This window comes from Mixophyes fleayi, chromosome 2 (assembly GCF_038048845.1).
Source record: "Mixophyes fleayi isolate aMixFle1 chromosome 2, aMixFle1.hap1, whole genome shotgun sequence".
NCBI lineage: Eukaryota > Metazoa > Chordata > Amphibia > Anura > Limnodynastidae > Mixophyes > Mixophyes fleayi.
Window position 1 is genome coordinate 98,084,100 of NC_134403.1, and position 22,892 is coordinate 98,106,991.

General features: G+C 39.1%; 1 protein-coding gene across 1 annotated transcript in view; it reads right to left on the bottom strand.

Annotated features, from left to right (window-relative positions):
• Nucleotides 1-20,175, bottom strand: part of DNAJC15 (DnaJ heat shock protein family (Hsp40) member C15) — a 38,025-nt gene extending 17,850 nt beyond the window's left edge. Inside the window, exons 1-5 of the mRNA XM_075199758.1 lie at nt 20,036-20,175; nt 5,132-5,183; nt 3,617-3,690; nt 3,389-3,465; nt 1,942-2,012 (exon numbers count right to left, since the gene is read on the bottom strand). Of these exons, the coding sequence (XP_075055859.1) occupies nt 1,942-2,012; nt 3,389-3,465; nt 3,617-3,690; nt 5,132-5,183; nt 20,036-20,140 (379 nt within the window). The 5' untranslated portion in view covers nt 20,141-20,175. The remainder of the gene's footprint in view (nt 1-1,941; nt 2,013-3,388; nt 3,466-3,616; nt 3,691-5,131; nt 5,184-20,035) is intronic.
• Between the last annotated feature and the right edge of the window lie 2,717 nt (nt 20,176-22,892).

Here is a 22,892-nt window from a genome sequence, read left to right on the forward strand (position 1 = left end):
TGTGCACAGTGACCTCCATCATCCATAAATGGAAGAAGTTCGGAACCACAAGGACTCCTCCTAGAGCTGGCCAGCTGTCTAAACTGAGCGATCGGGGGAGAAGGGCCCTAGTCAGGGAGGTGACCAAGAACCCGATGGTCACTCTGTCAGAGCTACAGCATTCCTCTGTGGAGAGACGAGAACCTTCCAGAAGGACAACCATCTCTGCAGCAATCCACCAATCAGGCCTGTATGGTAGAGTGGCCAGACGGAAGCCACTCCTTAGTAAAAAGCACATGGCAGCCCGCCTGAAGTTTGGCAAAATGCCCCTGAAGGACTCTCAGACCATGAGAAACAAAATTCTCTGGTCTGAAGAAACAAAGATTGAACTCATTGGCGTGAATGCCAGGCGTCATGTTTGGAGGAAACCAGGCACCGCTCATCACCAGGCCAATACCATCCCTACAGTGAAGCATGGTGGTGGAAGCATCATGCTGTGGGGATGTTTTTCAGTGGCAGGAACTGGGAGACTAGTCAGGATAGAGGGAAAGATGAATGCTGCAATGTACAGAGACATCCTGGATGAAAACCTGCTCCAGAGCGCTCTTGACCTCAGACTGGGGCGACGGTTCATCTTTCAGCAGGACAACGACCCTAAGCACACAGCCAAGATATCAAAGGAGTGGCTTCAGGGCAACTCTGTGAATGTCCTTGAGTGGCCCAGCCAGAGCCCAGACTTGAATCTGATTGAACATCTCTGGAGAGATCTGAAAATGGCTGTGCACCGACGCTTCCCATCCAACCTGATGGAGCTTGAGAGGTGCTGCAAAGAGGAATGGGCGAAACTGCCCAAAGATAGGTGTGCCAAGCTTGTGGCATCATATTCAAAAAGAGTTGAGGCTGTAATTGCTGCCATAGGTGCATCAACAAAGTATTGAGCAAAGGCTGTGAATAGTTATATACATGTGATTTCTTAGTTTTTTTATTTTTAATAAATGTGCAAAAATCTCCAAAAAAACCTTTTTCACGTCGTCATTATGGGGTATTGTGTGTAGAATTTTGAGGGGAAAAAAGGAATTTTAGCCATAAACATAACAAAATGTGGAAAAAGTTAAGCGCTGTGAATACTTTCCGGAAGCACTGTACAAGGATATTCACCAGGGAGGTACAATGACACTGAAGTTCTTTGTTTTTCATATATCTCAACTTGCATTAATGTTGCTGTCAAATGACATTACCCAGAAGTCCATTCTCTTGAATAAGAGGCTTATATGCTTAGTTGTTGATAAACATATACTTTATTGTCTACGTTTACTACCCTAATCCTCCCTAATGTTAACGCTCACAAGTTTGGTACTCTCTACCTCCCATCTTCTCATCCTCATTGTAATGTCTTCTTTCATGTAGTTGTGTCTTATGTGGTTACTTTCTCTATAGGCTCTTGTATTGATTTTTACTGATTCTATTTTTCCTCTTGTCCCTTACCTATCTGTATTTTTTTTCTGTTTATTTTTTGCTGATTGTACTGTGCTGTGGATTCTGTGGCACCAAAATATCTAAATATATGGTATGCTTTTTTTTTCCTTTTCCAGAATCAATGACTATGTTGAGGTTATATGAATGTAATACAATAGTACAAGAATAATTAAAATACCACATCTGGTTTCCTGTCTATATGCAAGATGAAATAATAGAGATAAACTAAAAGTGGATATGCTCTTATTTTCTTTTGGTACCGCAAGTTGATGTTAAAATGGAGTAATATACTACTCAATCCTAGTATCTAGTGCTTCATGCCATTTCCAGCACTATAACCAGACTGTATGACATGACAAATGTTTATGCTTGATAGAAAAGACAGACATGAATACAGCCTTTGACTTTGTTAAAGTGTCAAACTCATGGATCGCTCCATTTGCTTTTACTGCTAAATAAAACAGGAAAAAAAAAACGTTATTTTACCTTTATCTGGGTGATTTAAAATCATGATTTTCCGATGAGCCGCCCGAATCTTAGGTTTGCTAGCAGATGGACTGTAAAAGTAAAGTTTTACAATAAACTGGATCAACTATTGCGCGTAAATTACATTTTATATATTATATGCAAAACAAGCAGGACTTTTGCCATCTTGTGGGCAAGATGCAGTACTGCGCAAGCAATTTAAATACAAATCTATTAAGAAACTTGTCTGCTTTGTACTATTAATTAGCTGACTCAGTAATTGTTTCTTCTACAGATTAATTTAATGTAGTTCTGTCCAGATGATGTGAAAAGGATATTTGTAACTTTAAGCGGCTAAGCCAGCAATTTGTCCCTCATGCCGAGGCTCATTAGAACTTATGCATTGTAGTGCACATTTTCGCAAACACAATAATGTAAACTAACCTTAACCCCTTAGTGTACTTAGTGTACCAAAGCGTAAATGTATGCCCTAATGTGTTGTGCCTGCGAGTAGAACTAAATGTCAGTCACGTTCAGAAAAATAAACATGTGTATAGAAGAGAACTGCAAGGGATTGACTTGTTTTCATTCAAATCACAGATACCACACAGTGTAATAAATACAAAATAATTAAAAGAACGGCAGCATGACCCCTCCCCAAATCCTCAAACAGCACAACATAATCTGGGCTGATTTATGCTATAACAGGGTCCCCATTCTCGTGGTCTCCCTTATACTACTCACACTAGCTGTCCCAAACTCCACACTAAACCATTCACTCCTCGTCTCGACTGTGCCTTTTCCCCACCAGATTGTAAGATCTCTTATAAGCAGGGTCGTACCTACCCTTTGTTATTACGTCTGTATTTATTCTGTCTACCTTGTATATCCCTGTTTTATGTATCCCATTTTCCCTATTCTGAAGCGATACTCTGTCTAAATGTTATGTATCAGGGATAAAGTTAATATTCTCCATCTATGATAATATAGTATGCTGGAATATTAGCTTATATTAAGGTGACTTGTGTTTTATAGACATCTGTATATTGCAGGCGAAAAGTGCTTCACTCCTAACAGCCAACTGCGACAGTGAGTTCGGCTGTAACACACTTCCATCACAACAGGGAATCAGCACAGCAATATATTGATTCACAATAAATATTGTTGTGAAACAATATATTTAACTAAATACTGCAGAAATAATGCTGATCCCTGATGATTAGTAGATAGTTTTTTGAGCTATGAAGAAGGAGATGGTTTACAAGGGTCTGGTTAGTTGAGTCCATATTGGTGAGTGCTTGACATTCCAGTAGTTGATAAATGATTGCTGACTGATTATGACATTTGTAAGTTCAGCAACAGTGAAAGTGACAAATGTTTGTCAATTGATCACTTGTTGACAATGAGCATACTGAGTGTTTTATTAACAGTGAGTTTTGGCCTTACATGAAAAGTCCAGTACACCTACCTGACACCTAGAATTAGGCTAGCTTCTCGTCTATTCATTTTCTGGTCAAATCCTCCTTTGTAGTAATAAGAAAGGCTCTGCAGAAAGAGAAAGACACACAAGATTGCAGGAATCACAGCAATATAACAGCATCACACTCTTGGACGTGACCAGAAGCTTACAACTAAAATGGAGAATCATACAGCTCCCTCTCTCTCTACTTAAAAAAATTAGATAATTCATACTTACTGGAGTTGGGATTTTCTTTGCATTCTCCATGATAACTTGACCCAAAGGTTTCCACAGTTGGAATGCAAAGCGACCTGTAAGAAGTCAGACAATTTACTGTCTCTCCATAACAATCTGCTTCCTAAATTGATTATTCTTTTGTCAGTCCCGGTTACAGTAAATATAAAAATAACTATTACCAAAATAGTTAATCTTCTTATAATAATACAATTCTAATACAGCCTAGTTAATATAATTATATGCCAGATTTAAAATCCAAATTTCATGATAATATACTATTTTTAGAAAGAAGAGGAAAACGGATACATGTGACATTTGCTCTTTCTTATAAGTCTAAAACAAAGTGTTAGCAAAAGGGCATAAGCTCTCTTCTCAGCTATAACATTCCCATGGGCAGAGAGTTCAAACAAAAACTGAAATTGATGCAAGTTCATGCACGTCCCTGGAAAACTACCACACTAATCTCTAGTTTTGATATATCTTGGGCAATCATAATATCTAAATCTTTCTGATGTAAGTTATTTATAATAATATCCATCATGTATGTCTTCATTTAAACACTTGGGAGACTAGGATAAAACATAACCTTTACTGTGATTGGGAGTGTATTTACCAAAAGACAGCACTGCTAACAATTAGCAGTTGCAGAATTAGGGCCTGATTTAGAGTTTGATAGAAATCCATTTTTGTAGATGTAAATGTACGCATTTCCGTCCTGCGATTTGTGTGTATGTTACACTGACAGATCCTGGATAGACAGAATAGGGCAGGCAAACATTAGACATGTACAGTAAGGGCACTTACATGTAAGTGTAACAAGCGCCCTGGAGATGACCCTAATAGACTTGAAGGCACCCCCAGATATGCTTCTTAGAGGCACATCTCTTGTGGGTACCGATGCCTGGTGTAAAGATAGGTAGTGATGGCGACACCAGAAGACTATCTATCCGCTTCTGATTGCCTGTTTGGGCACCAACATCACTTGATAGAACTTCCTCAGTTAGACTTGCAGTTATGCTATGTAACGTCAGATTTGGGCTACTGCAGGAAAGAAGATTCCCATTGGATTTTTAAAGCAGTAAACAATAGATGTGTGTGTGTTTGGATTCATTTACATTTTATATGGAAAATGAAACTTTTACATTTATTAATAACACTTAAGAAAATATTCTCTCTCGTGTATGAATGACTATTACATTATATTATAAAAAAAAAAGGTTATGAAAAGTTAGCATTTACTACTAACACAATCAAGGCGTATCTCCAAGTTATTGTTAGGTGTAAGTGTAAGCATTTGTACCCCCGATATAGAAATACTGCTGCGTTTTCAGTTGGGTGTATCTTAAGAAACGCGTGACAACATACAGGTAAAACTGCAATTTTTGCTACAGCATTTGAGACGGAAATGCAGCCAACTCTAAATGAGGCCCTTCGTGATCAAAAAATGTTTCTCAACATGTCTAAGTCCTCAGACCTTCTGTGGAAATACCCAACTTCTGGGGAAAACGTATTTACCTGCAAAAGCAGCAGCTGCAACTCCAAGACCTACTGCAATCAGAGTCCCACCCTAGAAAGGATAAGAGAAAAGACACTGAAATGTTTGAGTTACGAGTGTTTCTTAGGACTTCATTCAACAAAAGCATCAACTGTTCCAGTCTCGTGAAGTGTGACCACAGTATAGCATATTATTACAGTATATTTATATAGCACCACCACATCACGCAGCATTGAATGGAATATATTTAGCCATTCACATCAGTCCCTGCCCCCAATCTAAACTCTCAACCACACACAGAATAGTATATATTTTTTTGTCAGCAGCCAAGTAACCTACCAGTATGTGTTTGTTTGGTTTCCCCCCCCCTCCTGACAGTCCAATCATAAGGAGAACCAGAAAAATCCACACAGATCGTGCCCTGGTCGGATTTGAACCAATGGCCCCAGGGCTGTGAGTCAGCAATGCTAACCACAGTGCCACTGTGCATATGAAGCACGCTAAACTCCGTAAGCTGTATTTCTAACAATCCATTAATAATCTGCTTATATTTTCACATTATTTTTCTATAGATGATCAGCAGAACATACGATAATAATAATGAGATCTTTATGTTCATATTATCATGTATTAGCGTAATAGGAAGCTGTAAGAGTTCATGCTGGGCAGACAGAACAAGAAATCAGACAACAGAACAGAGATTTCAGTGAGGCTGGAGAGAAAGGAGTGACCCACTGTATAGTCACCCCCCCCCCCCCCCCCCTATTATGCAGTGAGACTATACCAGTGACGGATAACAGAATATATTTCAGGGGCCGCATGGTTAGCCCTCTACACATCAAAATAGCCTCACATTACCCTTAATCTTAGCAAGACGTTAAAACAATACATTTAATGATAGCCATCTGTGATAACATACCTGCAGGCATTTTAACCAGTGTTACAAGCTATGACAAATCAATCTGATAAAGCAGGAAGGAGCTAAGGGCTGCAGATGGAAGCTCGGAGGCTGCCGGTTGCCCATTACTGTACTATGCTAATTAGGCACCAATGTTTTTTGTGAGACAATGTTAATCTTGGTCGTCTGTTTTTCCATGCAGTAAGTCCATATTAAGTAGTATAGGCCTTGAACTCCCCAGAAACAGCTGTAGAGCTGACAAAGTTGGAGATAAATGTTTGTCGTTGTGTGTAAGGTAAGAAAGAGTTCATAAGGTACTTGGGTTTAACAGACTGTACATGTGCCAAACAGTCAGGATACTCCAGAATGAAGTCTTCATTCACTGGATCCCCATGAAGAAGAAACAATGCAGTTTAACCACAAGGTCTAACATCCTCAGTTTACTAATGGACTACTGAATCCAGTAAATTAGGCTTAAGTTCAGTCTCACTACAGTAACGGAAATATTTACCAGCAGTATACAGCCATTGCTATCTCAAAGGGATAAGAAGTGAGAGTGCATAAATAGCTTCTATGGATTATGCATCAAAAGGCATTAGGAAGATTACATAGTCATGGGATACCCATGGTAATATCAGTCCACAGGGGAAAAAAAATGCAACTGGTCTCCTTATTCTGATCCTCAGAGTGTGACAGCCCAGAATAGGGAGGTAAAGCAGGGATAGATCACCTGCAGAGAACTAATGACGTCAGAGGAGACTAGCGGGAAGACATTGAGTTATTTTCTATGGACTACTATATGGCTACCATGGGGTTTGGTGAGTAAACAATCTTCCTAACACTTTTTGAAGCATAATCCATGGGAATGATTTATGAACAGTTGTTTGTTATCCCAATGAGAGTGCTGTGCTAATTGTATCTATTTGTTTTTGAACAGATTGCTGGAACTGGGGCACAAGCTGCTCATGAGGGAATTTTAAAAGAATGCCATATTACTTAAGTATAAAGACTTTCAGACAACTGCTGAGAGCTATTTTTATTGAGCATACATATATTGCAAACTCTTAGTCATAAGAAAGGACGACATTTAAGGGCAGGTATGTATTACATGTATCCGGTTCATAAAGGTTTTCCCTTGCAGGATACCATAAGGTGAAAAATGGTTCCTGTATTTTCTAAAGTAAAGTCACGAATCCTCTACTGGATAAAGTGATGCTTAGATATTAAGGATTTTAGTTCGAGTGTGTAAACTTATGCACAAGTGTTATTCACTTTTTCTACAACCAGCAGGCCATCTGAAAAACACTGAACAATGTGACCATGATGTTTAAGATTGAAATTTTGTGTTCCGAAGGACCAGAGCACCAGTCAAGAAATTTATATCACACACACAAAGAGAAGGTGGAGGGTGACACAGTACCATAGATTACTTTTACTCTGACGTGGAATATCACAATCACCTCTCAGGGCGATATTAGTAGTGAGATCTCAGACCAGCGTTACTCCATCATGTTTCCATATACAAAAAAAGACTCCAAGTCCGGAAGGGCCAGTTCCAAGCATCATCGTTACAGCCTCTTACTGAGCATGTGTCAGTCTCATTATATCCCAAGCGTGTTTCATCCAAAGCAGGACCCTATAGTGGTATTCTATGATGGAGGAACGCTGGCAGACTAACACTATTATCGTCAGGATATGCTTCTTATTGTGTTTTTATCCTGCAAGTGTCCTTTAGACTATTTTCTAAGCAAGAGCAAGAGTGACCTACTGTACTATCTTGCGCCCCCCCCTTATCTCATACAGATTATACCAGCTGAGGACGTGCGACAAGGGGAGCAGTGGATTGAAAGTATTTTCAGTAGATTTTTAATGTGATTTAATTAGTTATGAATATGCACTAATTATTTATTATCTAAATGAATTGTAATTTATAAGGTGACAGGCTTGTAATTTTGTATGTGTATTTTTCATTCTTGTCCCTGGAAATTTCAGCTTTTGATAATGCCGCTGTAAATAAAATACCCATGAAGAAATGTATTTCTTCTCAGCAACGCCCATGCCTTTGATGTCGGCTGGGCTAGATCATTCACAGGGTTATACCAAGGACCCCCCTTCTATGCAACATGATTGGAGTGCGTGGACAAGTCCAATGAGGGGTGGTGCCCAAAAGCAGAGAACCCTTTCAATATGGCTAAGCCAACCTGTAGCCAATCAAAATATTAGAACACCAATAAATGGTAATAGCCAAAACAATCAAAATATTAAAATGGTTACAAAAATTAAGAAAGCCTATAGTAAGATAAACAAAATAAGTGTGTGAGCTGTGCCTCTACAGGAAACAAGGTTCATATATAACTTATCCAGTGAGTTGTCTAGAGGCATAACAATGTAAAACCTATCACATGACATGTGTCACCCATGCCAGTTATCCTATTCTGTATGGAGTTCCTGGAGTGACACGGTCATATTCAGTAGGATCGTGTTCTCTGGCTGGTTTGCAGATTGTGGGTATTATGTTCAGTTGAATTATACTGAGGTGCATAACTGAACCTGATCTACAGAGTCCACAGAACTGAGATGCAATTGGTGACAATTATGCATAAGTAAACTGGTAAACAGTCTCATTACGTAGACATAAGCTACAGTTGATTTATGTGTCTGCATACGACAGACTGTCATAGTGCTGCCTTTCCCCTGGCCCACAGATACCTCATGGTGGGTATTAGTTACATGTACTACGCATTAGCAGTAAGTGAAACTTGCAAGCAGGAGGGAAACCATCTGTTTCATCCCCAGCTGGAAGTATAACAAAGGCTGAATCATTTCTTCACTGAACAGAAATGATTCACATCCCAATCCCAAGCATTGACATTTCCCATTCTGCTGAGGTGTCTATTCTGTATTCTTTATGTGCCATCCTTGTACTTTTATGTCTTCTACAGTTTATTTCAAATTCAGTGGGCAAAGCACTTTGATTTTATTCTAACATACTGAAAACAAAAATATGCCGACTCAGCACAGTTATTGTCCAAAATAAAGGAGTGGGAATTCCTGCAGAACAAAAGAAGTAAATAAGACATTACATGAGGGTTATAAATCTGGGGAGTACATTTGTTGGTAAGAAGTTTTATACCCAAATTCACACTTGTATGAACACAGGTCTGGCAAAATCCAAACTTTTGGATAATATGAATGGATAAACAGACATAATACTGAAGCATGGGATGAAAGTACCCTAGGTGACTGCAGTACATGGTACGGCATGTGCATAAGGCCCAAACAACAATGGGTATTGTAGTCTCATCGACTGTAACAACGAGTTTCCGTCCAGATTGCATAATGTACAGTCAATATAAGTTGGCAAATACTCCAAGGGTGCTAGCAACTTCGGTACACCACATAGGGATAAGGAACAGAGAGAGAAGTTAACTCACCCCGCTTCTGCAGGATCTATTCCACAGGTGTCCGTTCAGGGAAGCCGCTGTGCGAGTCTCCGTCCGCGCTGTTAAGACATCCAGCTGCCGAGTGAAAGTTGATAGTTCGCGCATGCGGTTGTTAGTATCCAGTCTGTGTTAGCGTGAAGCCGGCTTGTCAGTGAAAAGTATAGATGCTGCTGATTATCGGTAAATCCATTTAGAATAGGTAACCTACGCGTTTCACCCAATGAAGGGCTTCTTCAGGGATGTATGGGATGAAAGGGCAACTTAGCCTCCTTTTATAGTCTTAAAAACGGAGTTTAACCAATGAGAGGTCTTTATAGACCAGATGTATTGATAAGTAGGCTCAATAGTAGCAACAAGCCTTTCTCAGTATGCATAGGCTTGTATAGAAAATGCCTCATCTAAGAGAACAACTAAAAAATATGTATCAATATATAAAAAACCATACCGGGAACCGGTAATTCGTACATCCCGGCCTGTAGTAGCCACCATACCAACTGGCTGCGAAACATTCCCAAAGGTCAGTTCACCAGAATCAGGAGGAACTGTTCCACCATAGAACAATATGACATCCAAGCCAACCAAATAGGGGACAGGTTCCTACAGAGGGGCTATGATAGCACCCCTGTAGAGAAAGCCCTTGGTGAAGTCAGGAAGGAGGAAAGGCAGAATCTCTTAACACAGAAGGCAGCAAAATCTGGAGAGCCATCGGATGCCCCCTCATTCATCACCAGATAGAGTAGTGATTCCAAAAAGATAGAGAAGATTATCTGCAAGCATTGGAATATCCTTCTGGGTGATGATAAATTGAGGGAGGTTTTACCCAACAAACCAAGGTTCATCTATAATAAGGCTAACAACCTTAAAAATGCCCTCGTAACAAGCAGTATTCCTACTACAAGACAGACACCTACTGGCACATGGCTGGGAGAGGATAAAAAAGGTTTCTTTCACTGTACAAGATGTCTAGCATGCAGGACTAGTCATATAAGGGGCACTAAACCCACCTGTACATTTATTGCAACTGCTACTGGTGCCACATACACCATAAAGGACAAGATCACCTGTGACACCAAGGGGGTGATATACATACTTGAGTGTCCCTGTGGGAAGCAGTATGTAAGAAGGACTGCAAGAGATCTGCATACCCGCATTAGCGAGCATCAAAGAAACATTTACAAGGGTCTGGAGACACATAGTGTTTCTAGTCACTTTGCACTTCTTCACAACAAGGATGCCTCATTGCTTCGATTTCTAGGCATCTGTAAAGTGAAGAGATCATGGAGAGGAGATTTCATCCGATCCATGTCATGTGAAGAGAGTAAATGGATCTATACATTGAAGACTTTAGCACCACAAGACCTAAATATTGATTTTGAGCTTAATAGTTTCCTTTAATCAATATTTGGGTTCACCATTGGTTACATCCATGGTATTACTCCTATATAAATCCTTTGTACACCTTGCAACATTTCCGGTTCCCTGTATGGTTTTTTATATATTGATACATATTTTTTAGTTGTTCTCTTAGATGAGGCATTTTCTATACAAGCCTATGCATTACTGAGAAAGGCTTGTTGCTACTTTTGAGCCTACTTATCAATACATCTGGTCTATAAAGACCTCTCATTGGTTAAACTCCGTTTTTAAGACTATAAAAGGAGACTAAGTTGCCCTTCCATCCCATACATCCCTGAGGAAGCCCTTCATTGGGTGAAACGCGTAGGCTACCTATTCTAAACGGATTTACCGATAATCAGCAGCATCTATACTTTTCACTGACTAAGCCGGTTGTTAGTATCCAGTCGCATGCGCGAACTATCAACTTTCACTCGGCAGCTGGATGTCTAACAGCGCGGACGGAGACTCGCACAGCGGCTTCCCTGAACGGACACCTGTGGAATAGATCCTGCAGAAGCGGGGTGAGTTAACTTCTCTCTCTGTTCCTTATCCCTATGTGGTGTACCGAAGTTGCTAGCACCCTTGGAGTATTTGCCAACTTAGATTGACTGTACATTGTGCAATCTGGACGGAAACTCGTTGTTACAGTCGATGAGACTACAATACCCATTGTTGTTTGGGCCTTATGCACATGGCGATTTCGTTATTGTTTTCAGACCTGGCAACCACTTTCTATTAGAAGGAAATCAAACAGACGGCTGTCTGTTTTTTGAGACTTTTTGCATACCAGCAAGATTGCTGAATGTTTATTGTGCTTGTTTTAATAATATTGCAGCATAAGAAGGTGGAAGTTTATGCCTCCATTTCACCACCGTGATTATGTTCAAATAAATACTCATTCATTTATCCACCTCCATTGTTTTTGTGTACAGGCGCCTGGGGACTACCCCAAGTTTTCTTGTGGTCTCTTTACAGTTCAACCAGGGAGGAGGGGTCCCCCCCGTTTACACTGTCCCCATTTTGGCAGCCATCACCTATCTATACTGGTGTTTGCGCAGATATTATTTATTATTCTGTGCAGTACATGGTAGCCTGGAAACTCACGCCATTCTGAGGTTTACTCAGTTTGTCAGGTATTATTGACAATGATGACCTTTACAGCAATCATATGAAAAGGTCAAACTCAGCTGAGATTCCCCAAACCTCCATATATAGAGCCAGCTGTGGGGAGACCATCCACAGAAAACTAAATAACGTTATTTACTTTTAGCATTGCATTATGTAAAAGCACCACAATTTCATTTCCTCTGGGTTTATGCACACATGTATTGTTTTATAACCATTTATTAAACCATGAAAACATTTAAGCTTTGAATGAGCTTTTCTGTTTTTCTCCACTGATCAATTTTACAGCAAAATCAAATGAAGAAAAAAAAAAAAAACATCAAGTCAATGAAGCAGACATAACAATTGCCTATTTTTCTAAAGCTGAACGCTACCTTTTGGAACTTAATATGGTACAGAAATCTTTGATCATTTCCCCATCTCTATGCAAGGGAAAACGAGCAGCGATTTCAGTAAAAACTCTGACTTTGTGCAATATTAGAAAAAGGGTCTATGTTGGTCTGGAGTTTTTTGGGTTTTTTTTTATAAACTTTTTATTAGGAACATCTTTTTTTTCAATAAAAAGCATTACAAAATCTCGAGAGGTTAATCAATAACAAACAACACGTGTTTACATACAGCTGAACACAAAAACACTCTCATAGTTCTATCATATTCGGAAGAAAATTGCGTAATTATCCAGAACAGCAAAGATGTTGTTTTAACATTTCAGAACTATAGGGTATGGAGGGGGTGGGAGTAATGAATAGAAGGGGGGGAATGTAGGGACCAGAGGTCTGGAGTTTTTAAAGCAGTAAAAGGGCCTGATTCATTAAGGAACACAATACGAATGTATTGTGCTTTTTTTTTTTTTTTTTTTTAATAAACGTACGTGAAACAAGTATGCGCACGCTCGTATTCAACAAGTATTAAAAACACCTAGAGGCATATTCAATTAGTATCCGGTATCAGAGCTACACGCGGCCACCTCCTTCAAGATACCACTACACCGCAGATTTCCCTTCACAACCCTATCTGCAATGTGGCGGTACCATAATTGCACTTTATGTGCGCGGCCGCACAATGCCGCGATCACGGAAGCTAATTGAATATGCCCCTCAATGTCTACTGTACATAAACATTTCTTTTACAGTTGCTCCTGATTACAGCAACCGGCACTTAGACTAGACCTGTAGCTGGAGCAAGAGATATGGCTGAAAAACAAGTACCATAGAGATGTCTAAAGCTTCAATCAGATGCTACTCCCTGAAATCGTAATCTGTCGGAAGTGTCCTTTGCGTTTGAAGATAAATTGAAAGTTGTTGTGTTCTGTGGCGTATGGACCAGTTCTGGACATGCGCAGAGTAATTATGTGCATTATATGCAAAAAAATGCCAGTTACGCTCCTAAATGAATCAGGCACCCATAGTAAACTACAGTTGCTACCCCCTTCCTATACATGTATACAGTTGTGTTCTCCTTATGTGTTCACCACAAACCTCTGACTTAAGGAACCTTATATTCTACCATCTAAATGTTGTGCCTCACTTCGCCAATGTAAAGCATGAAACCACATGTAAAACTAAAACCCCACTTCACACTTGTGCGTTGCACCGTGGTCCTTTAGTCACTGCTTTCTCTGGTTCTCTTTCCTATGTATTCAAAGCATGTCACTGTTCTTGGGGGAAGAAAAAAAAAAAAAGGACCATTCATTTCAATGGGAGCCCAGTGTATACATAAGCCAGCAGGGTACAAGAGTGGTTCTGTCAGACTTGCGCTTTATTCTGCCTGTTTATTCAAATGTGTTTGTGCACTATATGCAAAAACTCAGCTGAAATTAAAGGCCCATTGAAATGAAATGCAGCACTGTCATGTATGGAGCTGCATAGAGTTGTTGTTTTTTTTCACCCACACTCCCTGTGTTTGCGTGGGTTTCCTCCGGGTGCTCCGGTTTCCTCCCACACTCCAAAAACATACTGGTAGGTTAATTGGCTGCTAACAAAAAATGTACCCTTGTCTGTCTGTCTGTGTATGTTAGGGAATTTAGACTGTAAGCCCCAATGGTGCAGGGACTGATGTGAGCGAGTTCTCTGTACAGCGCTGCGGAATTAGTGGCGCTATATAAATAAATTATTAGGATGACACTCAAGAGAGATTACAGGTTTCCATGTTAATAGTGGAAACCAGTCCAGGAACCCTATTGACATGAATGGGAAAAGCCTTGCACCGATTGAATTCTGGATGCATTTGCAAATCCATGCAAACATCCACTGCAAATCAACTGTATATCAAACGCTTAACCGACTCATGCGCAAACGCATAGTGTTTATATATGTTTAACATGCGGTTTGCACTTGCGCTTTTTATGCAAACACAATGCAAGTGGTAAAGGCCCCTAACAGTGCCTGAGCGGCTTGCCCCAGATTGTCCCAATGGAAACTAATATGCAGAGAAGGTGGTGAATTTGAGTAAACACAAGGTTGTAAAAATAATATGGTGTACCAGATAATTATCATGTGAATGGAAGAGCACAAGATATATATTTTTAAAAATGATACAAAATGGGCAATATTTTAAAATTTAAAATTGATTTTAATTTCCACTAATTTTGAAGAGTTCATACTACATGAAATAAGGTCTATCTGCTCTTAGCAGAGACCTGGGGGTAAATGTATTATGCTCCGATTTTTTCAGCTCGCCAGAAATCGGCAACTTTAAATTTTAGCTGCAAAGTCGCCGATTTCCGGCGAGTTGAAAAAAATCGGAGCATAATACATTAACCCCCTGGTGTTATAGCTTAATAACTGTGTATTTGTTGAATCATATTCAATAGAGAGTTTATTATTTCTACTGACATTTTTGAGAATTGTTAATGGTTTTTGATGTTTAATCTTTTAAAAAACCTGATTTTTATTTATGATAATATGCACTCCTCACTAATCATGCTGGGTATTAATTTTATTTAATTACGTACAATTTTACTGTCTTATGGAGACCCTTTTTTTTGCTCTGCTAGAATGACTAAAGGACCTGTAAACCCTGGAAAAATACCCCCTCTTTTCAGTCACCATAAATATACTACTTATCTATATCTGAGAATCTTGGTTATGTGCCAATGGATGCAGGGTATCTATAAACCGAAGATCTCACATGTCTACCTCAGTAGAAAGGAATAGATTAAGGCAATATTATAAGATCAGCATGAATGCACTGGTTAGGGTTCTGGACAGACCGCAGCTCGCTGGGTGTGAACCAAAGTGTACATGGAACAGAGATCACAAGGAGGAAAGTTACTCAGTTGAAGTACCAAACAGCACCATTTTACTGTATAGTCCCAGAAGGGCAAAGAGCAAAGCAAAGTTGAAAGGTCATTGTGTCAATGGAAAAGCGCTGTGCCAGGTAAGCGTGAAAACCGTTCAGCATTGGACAGTTTCCTTGTCACCCTTCTAAAAAGGGGGAAGAGTCATGAATGTGGCATAATCATGAGTTAACAATATAAATTATTGCCAATGATGAGTTGCTTTTGTCCTGTGAAGTAACAGAGTGCATGCAAGTTAAGGGTTAAATACAATAATCAATTTTAAAAGCCTGGTGTGTGTCCCACAGGCAGATGTGTTGGGTGTTTTTATTTCAAAGACTTGCTGCCTCCCAGGATCACAGATTAAATTAGCATGTCAATGTAAGAGTTATAAACAGGCAACAAATATGGCTTCAAAAGGACAAATGCTGTGAGCAAGTCCAGTATGCTAACATATACATCAAAGAAATATTACACTTTCATAGATCTCTATAGGTATCTATCATCAGTGAGATTAGGCCCATGACATTTGTCAAACTTAAATGCTACAGTAATCAAGCATCTTCCTAAATTATGGCCATAATATTGTCATATTAAATGTGATGGAATTTATGACCTGCTCATTGAATGTGAACTTATAATTTCTAGGAATTGTCAAAGAAAAGATATTTAATTTTTAAGAAATTCTAAGTGGAAATGTGTGTTGAAAAGCCATAATGTCAGTACCATATTCACAATCCTGGTCTGGGGACCTCAGAAGGAAGGGGTGGTGGGAAGTGAGTGGAAACTGGTGTGTTTAAAGATGATGGAATTAATGTTAGAAGTTGTCTGACCGAAGAGGATCAATCATCTATTGAAGCTCTAAGTGAGGTTCTCACTTTCCCAAACAAATTGTTACATGCATTTAACATGCTGGGGGGAAATTTTGTGTGTTTGTTCCTTTTAGGATAACCCCACCCTTTCACGCTCCTACTATAGCCTATAAATTGATTGAGCAGCTTCCACTTCTGCACATGCATTTATGTAAGTGTTTGTTTTCCAACGTTATTCCTTTATTTTTTAAGAACCAATTTGCAATTTTACTGCAATTTTCTCCGCAGAACCTATTTCCTGTTGCTCCACCCGGCTGTTTCTGCTTGCCACCCGGCTCGTGAAGCCCAACAAGAGTGCTATTAGAATAGAATAAACCACCGATTATCCTATCAGAACAGTCATTATGTGAGCAATACAACCAGCAGTGTGTGTGTTAGACCACCGACCACCAGTCCTGGCAGGTGTGGGCAATAACCTCCAAAGTATTACAACTGCTCCCATAAGTCTACTTCTTAATGCCACCCGGCTGGCAAAATTTTCTGGGGAGAACACTGTACTGTATGTCATTATAATATATCATTTTTATACCTTTAAACATTTTTAATCATATTAAACTCCATTTTATAATGATCTGTATTTGCGTAAATATAAGTCAAGAGAACCAAAAGAACTTCCGCAAAATATTAAACCTTGGGAATAAACAGTGGTGGTGGCAGTTGAAATGTGTTACCCCACATCAACAGGGGGCCCATCTACAGCTGGTCAGCCATTAATACTACCGCACACTTGGCTAACCAGGTTGACAAGCTCTCCCCTCTTTGGGTCTCTTAATCAAAAGGGGAAGCAGGGGTCGCGATTGCTATACTTCAGGATTCTAATCACAGTGTTAAGAGAAAAGTCCGCCTGCTTTAGGACGAAACACGTCAGATCTGTTGCAGCACTACCTAGAGAACGAGGTGACATCAGACACTCTGAAATTAATCACATGATCACGAATCGGAGTTCAGAAGTGGAATATAGAAACAGAGCAGGTATAAGCTACACTAAAGTAAACAGAGAAAGGTGGCCACTTACTACAAAGAATTCTCTCTGCCACTGATGATAATCTTTGTTTTCTAAAGTTAACTAAACTAATTGACAAAAGATGGGTCTAATATACTAACCACTGCCTGGCGGAACTATAGTGAGTTCTTTAACCGAATTTGCTTGGAATGACGGAGAGTGAGATCAGTAATATCTACAGGCTATATGCCGTTGCTAAGAAGAATTCACCACACTCTTCATAGAATCTGATGTATAAAGTTTAAATGTGAACTGTCTACATATAAGAAACTGTAAATGTCATCAAAGTGTCTGAGGATATACATCAATTTTTTTAACTTTTCTAGTTCCTTATGGACAGTTTCCTAAATCATTAGTTACTACTAGGTGAGATTTATCTTGCGCATTAACGAATGTTAATTATTTGTTGTGCTCAGATCTGCTGCTAATAGAATACATTTTTCTGCCTTTGTTAATTGCAGTTGCTAAATTTATTCAACAGTTGCTTTTAAAGTTATCTGTTTTAAATGTATTCATTAAACATTTTTTTTATTTAATCAGTTAGAATTTTGCAATTCATTTTACTTTTTGTACAAATCGGTTGTGGTTGGATTAATACTAAATGATTACCTAGTCAAGAATTATAATATTATTTATAATAGATTATATCACTATTTGCATTTTCTAATGATGGTGAGATTTTATAGTTAATTAAAGCATAGCAACTTTGTGTTATTGTATAGTAATGTATTAATGCCCTTTGGCACATCTCTCTTATTTTTTATTCAAAAGGTTTTAAACATCCCAAGTACAAACTAACAAAACAAAGATACAGAAAAAACCTAAACTAAGATCTGCCCCAAGGTAGATTAAAACAATTGCAAAGGATTACAGAGATACAAAGCCTCAAATAGGGAGACTGAAAATTTCAAACAGTATTAATAAGTCCAGTATCTATGTTGCAAATGGATACTTCTGTGTCCATATACCAAAGCACTCAAACTGAAAACAAATAACTAGTATTCAACAATCAATGTAAATAAAGTAAGACGTGAAGGTCTTCCAGCATGCCCAGACCTTGCTTTGATTGCTGAGACTCCTCCTTTTGTGATTGCATATCTTCCCTTCATCTATCTTACCCAGATTGTATTACATTGATGAATTGAGTTTATAGTACTTTATGTAATTCTTTGGTTGCCCACAGTATTGTTGACTGAAGCCACCTATTTGTGAAAACAAGAATTTTCTAAGGTTGGCCCAAATAAGCACAACTGAGTTTACTGTTCTTTGAATACACTATCTTCCAGTTAATCAGAATCTTTGAACCCCTGGACACTCTCACAGCAAAATGACCCTATTGCATTGCCACATATTTGACAATCAAGAGTTTTTTCTTTTTCATAATTTATGTAATCTGAGAGGTGCAAGATACACTACATAGCAAAAAGTATGTAGGCCCCCAAACACCACATCCGTATGTGATTATTGAACATTTCAATCCAAACCCATGGCCATTAATATGGAGTTGGTCCCCCCTTTGATGCTGCTGGTGGTAATGATATTAATGGTGCCGATAACACAGACAACGACTTCATAGACAAAATATGCCCTAACGTAACTTCAGCGACATTAAAAAAATCCAAACTTACCTTTTAAATGACAAGAGAACTATCCGACTGTGTTCTCAAAGATCCCGATCAGAATTAATAACGGCACTGTGTTTTTATGTCATTGAAAATGGCAATGCCGAATGTCATGTAAGGTAAGTGTTTAATGTTAAGGATCGGGTTAGGGTTAGACATCGTCAGCCGAAATAGCAGCTTGAAAACTTCTAATATGACGGTCATCATTTTGAAGGGCGTAAAAACACAGTGCCATTATTACTTCTGATCCAGATCTTTGAGTACACAGTCGGACAGTTCGCTAGTCATTAAAGAGATAAGTCTGGGCTTTTATAATGTCGCTGAAGTCACGTTTGGGCAAATTTTGTCTATGAAGTCGTTGTCTGTGTTATCAGCATTGATAATTAGTACCTAACCCGCTGCTGTAACAGCCTACACTCATCTGTGAAGACTTGTGTGGCCTGCCACTTTACAGCTGAGATGTTGTTGCTCCTAGACATCGCTTCTTCACAATAATAACATTTACAGCTAACAGGGGCAGCTCTAGCAGGGCAAAAATTTGACAAACTAGAAAAGGAGTCATCCTGACAGTGCCATGCTGAAAGTCACTGAGCTTATCGGTACAATCCATTCTACTACTATGACTATGGAGATTACAGAACTGTACGTTTGATTTTATGCACCCGTTAGTAATGGGAGTGGCTGAAATGGCCAAACACTCTAATTATAAGGGGGTTCACATACTTTTGGCCATGTAGTGTATTCTAAATAAATGAATTTGAAATATTACACATGCATGGATGGCCAAGGATGCTACAGCCTGAGATGCCATTAAACAAAATTTGGTAACTTCTAGTAAAATTAAATTGAAAGATTATGTGCCATTCTGAGTGATATTTTTGACCAAATGAATCCAACTGCAATCTGGGAGTCTCGTTAACTGTAAATCATAGTTCTGTACCAATAGTTACACAACTATAATATGCAACACGTACATCTAGGTAGACTCTCAGGGCATTTGCTAAACTAAAATACACATCTTACGCAACAGCAATGCAATAATGGGACATGATCACGAGTCATTGGAAAAGTATTACTGAAGAATAAAAGCACATTGTTCTTTTATACGATTAACGAACGTTGTAGAATGACATGAATGATATCTGTGACAGCGTATTGTTACTGTGTCCTTATACCGTCGGGCTCAGTGTCACAACACGTCTAGTCTAGGACACTTAGTACATATGGACGGGTTTGAAGGTCACCGTATATACCTCTACACCGTATACATACGTCTTACTACTCACCAGTCTCCGGTCGATGTCAGCACCTGAGGTGCCCCGTGTCCCGGGCATGTATTCTGAATGGCGCAGAGAATCAGAAGAAGCCATGCCGCTGCTGGAGGCTACCATGACAGACTGAGGACGGCAACACGAAAGGGACAAACTATACTAGATTTCCAAACTCCAGGAAGTGCTAACAAATGGTACAAAGACAAATGCTGCTTACCATTGAGCACACAGTTCTCTGTGATTTCAAACTCAGTCATAAATAGCTGTTCAAAGCTCCTAGCTGAAGTTACTGAATAATTCTTTTTTTTTTACTAGATTTAGCTGAATTGCTCAGATTACTTTTTTAGGTTCTGTAAGAAAAGAACAAGTGACATTTAGAATCCCATATTCAAAGGGTTCTAAAATAAATTCATATTGAGTTTATATGTGTCTTAGAAACAAACCATTAAATAAAAAGGGCAAATACTACATCAACATTATCCTGTTTATATTTTTCCTGTATGCATTAATGCAATTTATTTTGTAGTACAAAAATCTATTTCTGAGTTTTGAAGTTGAAGTCTATTTATATTCATATAGTTCTGATTAAAATATAGGGGTCTATTTAACAAGCAGTGAGGAGCCAAAATGCCAGCGTAAATGCCAACAAAAGACTGACAGCTTGTTACTTAACAAAGAGTTAAGGCCGTTGAAATCAGAGATTTCTCCCGCTTTAACCTAATTATTGGAGTTTATGCTGTTTTTCCTCATTTTCCGCAGTGTTTCAACTTACTTTTTTTTCCGATCTGCTTTTCAGTTGTCCCAGTTTTTCCAAGAAAACAAGGTTGAGACCAGGAAATCGGGAATTTGAAAGTGGAAACACTGTCGGTAAGACCTTTGTTGCCTCCAAACATGCCTCAAATCCTCTTCATTATCACTGCCTCCTCTCACCACATAGCACACTGTCTTAGTGTCTCCCCCCAGCATTCCCACTGCGTTCGCCACTACTACACCACCAAAATGGTGGCTTTCTACTTGGTGACATCTCATGCCAATCACTATCTGTTGCTCAGATCAGATAGCGTACTTGTCAGTTTCACACAAACGCATATTAAACTGATATCTGAGCAGTCAGCACTTACTGAAACATATGTTTGCATTGTGTGTTTCAGCTGTTATAGTTTCTTCTATTTACCTTTTTACTTGTTACTGTAAAGCATACTTGCCAACTCTCCCGGAATGTCTGGGAGACTCCCGAAATTCGGATGAGTTTCACGGACTCCCGGGAGAGCTGGCAAATCTCCCGCATCCCGCTACTGCCACCACTAAATGACGCTATTTGCGGTGAATCACGTAATTTTGGCCCAGACAAAACGACATTTCCATCGCGAGGAGGGCAAAATGATGCGTTGGCCGCGCCCCACCACCTTCCGCCCTCCAGTCACGTCCCTCTCCGGGAAAGAGCTTTGCGAAAGTGGGTAAGTATGCTGTAAAGTTAAAGTTAGCCATCTAATATTCACGAGTAATATTGTACTGGCAGGAGCATGCTCATTGTGCTCCTGGGAAACATTCTGTGACATCATCAAGTTACCAGCTTCCAGCACATTGGTTCTGAATGATCACATATGATCAGTACAGTATCTAAGGAACTTCTGCTGAAACCAACAGCTAACTTATGTAATGCCAAGGCAAGAGAGTGTGGTAAACACAGGGTGTCACTATAACAGAATACGGTTGTACATGTTTATTGTGGGCAAAGCAGAAACAGGAAGCACTGGACAAATAAAATAAATCCTAACTATAAAAATGTAGATAAGTCAGATTAAACCTCAAAACATACAAAAATACATATACTTTATTATAAACAATATTACATATAAAAACAAAAGATTGAGGGGCATAACATATTTAGCGCAAATAGATCTTTTAAATATCAGTGTAGAAATAAAAATGAGGATCATCACATTCATAAAGATAGTTTTTAATATCTATATTTATTAAACATTCCATAGGATAATACTATCCTTATAAAGACTCTTTTTGAATATCCACTTTGTTTAGTGAGGACAATGGCAAATCAGTAGTTGACTCATTTTAGGAAAGTGAATATCTGAGTTTTTATCTGAGGAGAATTGCCACAGATGATAGTTAGCTCACCAGCCTGTGGAAACGGAGCTGTCATTGATATCCTCCACACATTATTTTATACACTGGTTCGGTATCACAATTCCTGTTACCACTTCGGGTTTGGTCTTCGTCTGTTTAGAGGACCTTATGCTTATGTCTCAATATTAAAAAGCTATTCATGACACGTTTCATTACGAACATCAATTTCCTCAAAGGCATTATTGTGGTGACTTAAGCGACAGTTTGTGACAGACCTAAAACTATTATCCAGAGACTATGCATTCACTGATGCTGATAAAATGATTTGTAATGAATTTATATTTCATGAAGCAGCACAGGCACAGTTATTGGCGACTTCACATATAGTGCATGAAGTAGGGAAAGCACCCACTGCTATATAAGAGATACACAAAAAGTCTTCTGTTGTCTTCACCACCGCTCTTCTGTTCAGAGCGGTGGTGAACGGAACATCCTCCCAACATCCCCACACATCCTGGCTGCCAGGACGACAGGACAGCCCCCGCCTATAACTGGACAGTTGGGATGTATGGGCACTTGGATCGCTAATATAATAGTGAGAAAAAAAGAACAACAAACAAGGCAAATAAAGTTCAAACTAAAAAGTGGTGAATAATTAACTATGATACTTTTAAATACTTCTCAACAGGCAAAGTTTTAGAACCATAGCAAGCAGCCGCAAGCTATATGGATACAGGGATGAGCAACTAGATGTGTAAGGTATGTGCACTTTGCAGGGCCGTAACTA